Source organism: Myotis brandtii, unplaced genomic scaffold, assembly GCF_000412655.1.
Source record: "Myotis brandtii unplaced genomic scaffold, ASM41265v1 scaffold537, whole genome shotgun sequence".
Classification (NCBI taxonomy): Eukaryota; Metazoa; Chordata; class Mammalia; order Chiroptera; family Vespertilionidae; genus Myotis; species Myotis brandtii.
This window is the reverse complement of record NW_005369971.1, coordinates 300,251-303,128: the sequence shown is the minus strand read 5'-3', so window position 1 is coordinate 303,128 and position 2,878 is coordinate 300,251. Positions and strand designations below refer to the sequence as shown.

At 66.6% G+C, this 2,878-nt stretch overlaps 1 protein-coding gene across 1 annotated transcript in view; it reads left to right on the top strand.

Moving 5' to 3' along the window:
• ALG12 (ALG12, alpha-1,6-mannosyltransferase) overlaps positions 1-2,878 on the top strand; it is a gene marked incomplete at its 5' end in the record, with an annotated part of 10,602 nt that overhangs the window by 3,992 nt on the left and 3,732 nt on the right. The window contains 4 exons of the mRNA XM_005877972.2: positions 5-1,391; positions 1,424-1,471; positions 1,536-2,124; positions 2,769-2,872. Of these exons, the coding sequence (XP_005878034.2) occupies positions 5-1,391; positions 1,424-1,471; positions 1,536-2,124; positions 2,769-2,872 (2,128 nt within the window). The remainder of the gene's footprint in view (positions 1-4; positions 1,392-1,423; positions 1,472-1,535; positions 2,125-2,768; positions 2,873-2,878) is intronic.

Below are 2,878 nucleotides of genomic sequence, written 5' to 3'. Positions count from 1 at the left end.
TCCCCGAGGAGCCAGATCCCCAAGGAGCCAGGTTCCTGAGGAGCCAGGTTCCCGAGGAGCCAGGTCCCCGAGGAGCCAGATCCCCAAGGAGCCAGGTTCCTGAGGAGCCAGGTTCCCGAGGAGCCAGGTCCCCGAGAAGCCAGGTCCCCGAGAAGCCAGATCCCCGAGGAGCCAGATCCCCAAGGAGCCAGGTTCCTGAGGAGCCAGGTCCCCGAGGAGCCAGATCCCCAAGGAGCCAGGTTCCCGAGGAGCCAGGTCCCCGAGAAGCCAGATCCCCGAGGAGCCAGATCCCCAAGGAGCCAGGTTCCCGAGGAGCCAGGTCCCCGAGAAGCCAGATCCCCGAGGAGCCAGATCCCCAAGGAGCCAGGTTCCCGAGGAGCCAGGTCCCCGAGAAGCCAGATCCCCGAGGAGCCAGATCCCCAAGGAGCCAGGTTCCCGAGGAGCCAGGTCCCCGAGAAGCCAGATCCCCGAGGAGCCAGATCCCCAAGGAGCCAGGTTCCCGAGGAGCCAGGTCCCCGAGAAGCCAGATCCCCGAGGAGCCAGATCCCCAAGGAGCCAGGTTCCCGAGGAGCCAGGTCCCCGAGAAGCCAGATCCCCGAGGAGCCAGATCCCCAAGGAGCCAGGTTCCCGAGGAGCCAGGTCCCCGAGAAGCCAGATCCCCGAGGAGCCAGATCCCCAAGGAGCCAGGTTCCCGAGGAGCCAGGTCCCCGAGAAGCCAGATCCCCGAGGAGCCAGATCCCCAAGGAGCCAGGTTCCCGAGGAGCCAGGTCCCCGAGAAGCCAGATCCCCGAGGAGCCAGATCCCCAAGGAGCCAGGTTCCCGAGGAGCCAGGTCCCCGAGAAGCCAGATCCCCGAGGAGCCAGATCCCCAAGGAGCCAGGTTCCCGAGGAGCCAGGTCCCCGAGAAGCCAGATCCCCGAGGAGCCAGATCCCCAAGGAGCCAGGTTCCCGAGGAGCCAGGTCCCCGAGAAGCCAGATCCCCGAGGAGCCAGATCCCCAAGGAGCCAGGTTCCCGAGGAGCCAGGTCCCCGAGAAGCCAGATCCCCGAGGAGCCAGATCCCCAAGGAGCCAGGTTCCCGAGGAGCCAGGTCCCCGAGAAGCCAGATCCCCGAGGAGCCAGATCCCCAAGGAGCCAGGTTCCCGAGGAGCCAGGTCCCCGAGAAGCCAGATCCCCGAGGAGCCAGATCCCCAAGGAGCCAGGTTCCCGAGGAGCCAGGTCCCCGAGAAGCCAGATCCCCGAGGAGCCAGATCCCCAAGGAGCCAGGTTCCCGAGGAGCCAGGTCCCCGAGAAGCCAGATCCCCGAGGAGCCAGATCCCCAAGGAGCCAGGTTCCCGAGGAGCCAGGTCCCCGAGAAGCCAGATCCCCGAGGAGCCAGATCCCCAAGGAGCCAGGTTCCCGAGGAGCCAGGTCCCCGAGAAGCCAGATCCCCGAGGAGCCAGATCCCCAAGGAGCCAGGTTCCCGAGGAGCCAGGTCCCCGAGAAGCCAGGTCCCCGAGGAGCCAGATCCCCGAGGAGCCTGATCCCCAAGGAGCCAGGTTCCCGAGGAGCCAGGTCCCCGAGGAGCAGCCGCTGGGCTCTCGGAAGGCAGCCCAGGAGGCCGCAGTCTGCAGTCACACTGGCAGCTGGACAGGCCGGCTGGGTCATGGGGGCGCCGGGGAGCCCTGGGCGGGACAGTGGGGGCCTGTGAGCATGTGGCGCTGGAGGTGTCCCCGCCAAGTGAGGGCTTCGGGTGCCAGTTTCGGGCTCGTCACCCCGGTACGGACCTGCCCACGTCTCACAGTCACAGTGAAGTGTTGGGGCCGGCCATCCGTGCCCCACACGCAGTCGTTTTTAATACCAAAGACCCTCCCCTCTCAGGGTTGTTTCACTGTCACCAGGTCGCTGACCGACCCCTGCAGGTTAGTGTCAGACCCGCGGGGCCGGGCACACACCTGTCGCCTCTGTGTTTAGTGAGAGCCGTCCTTGGACTCGGAGTGATATCTGGACTTTGGACTTTGCAAAAAGAAGTGCGACGGCATTTCGGGGCCACGGCGGCCACCATGTTCTGCTGGATGACGGCCTCGCAGTTCCACCTGATGTTCTACTGCACGCGGACGCTCCCCAACGTGCTGGCGCTGCCCGTGGGTACGTAGTTGACGCCGGTCAGGCCTGCGATGGCTCCCATGCCTCTCGCTGGGTTTGGAGCACTCCTCCTGCCAGGGGACAGGTGAGTGGGTGTCCGTTGAGGAGCACCTGCCAGGCGATCGCTGCGCCCCGTGGGGCGTCGTAGAAACGCCCAGTGACGGGACAGCCCAGGCGGGTGGAGGTGCACTTTCCAGGAAAGGGAGCACCAGGGACGGCTCCCTGTGCAGGCCCTGCAGGGACTCGGGGCAGGTGGCAGCTCGCTGTGGGTGTTCTGGGGGCGCCCCAGGCAGATTGGAGAGCCACAAGGAGGCCATGGGTGGCGTGGGTTTGGGGTTCTATGCTGACCCGATAGAGGCGTGGCCTGGCCCTCACCATGCCTGGGGAGGTGGCGAGCAGAGCGCCATTCCCAGTGAACTGTGGACGGAGCCAGCAGGACTGGAATGGAGAATGGCCGCGGTGGGCACTGCACACGGAGCCCCAGGCTCCGGAGATACCCCTGGGGTCTGGGCTGTGTGACGGTGCAGGATGCAGGGCAGGGGCAGGGGCAGGGGCAGGGGCGGGACAGTCCTGAGCGGTGTTTGCTGCTCCTGTGGTTCTGCGTGGCTCTCACACGAGAAGTAAAGGCTGCGTCTTGCGGTTCACAGTGCTGCTGGCCCTGGCGGCCTGGCTGCAGCAGCGGTGGACCCGCTTCATCCGGCTCTCAGCACTGGCCATCCTGGTCTTCCGGGCCGAGCTGAGCCTGCTCTGGGCCTTG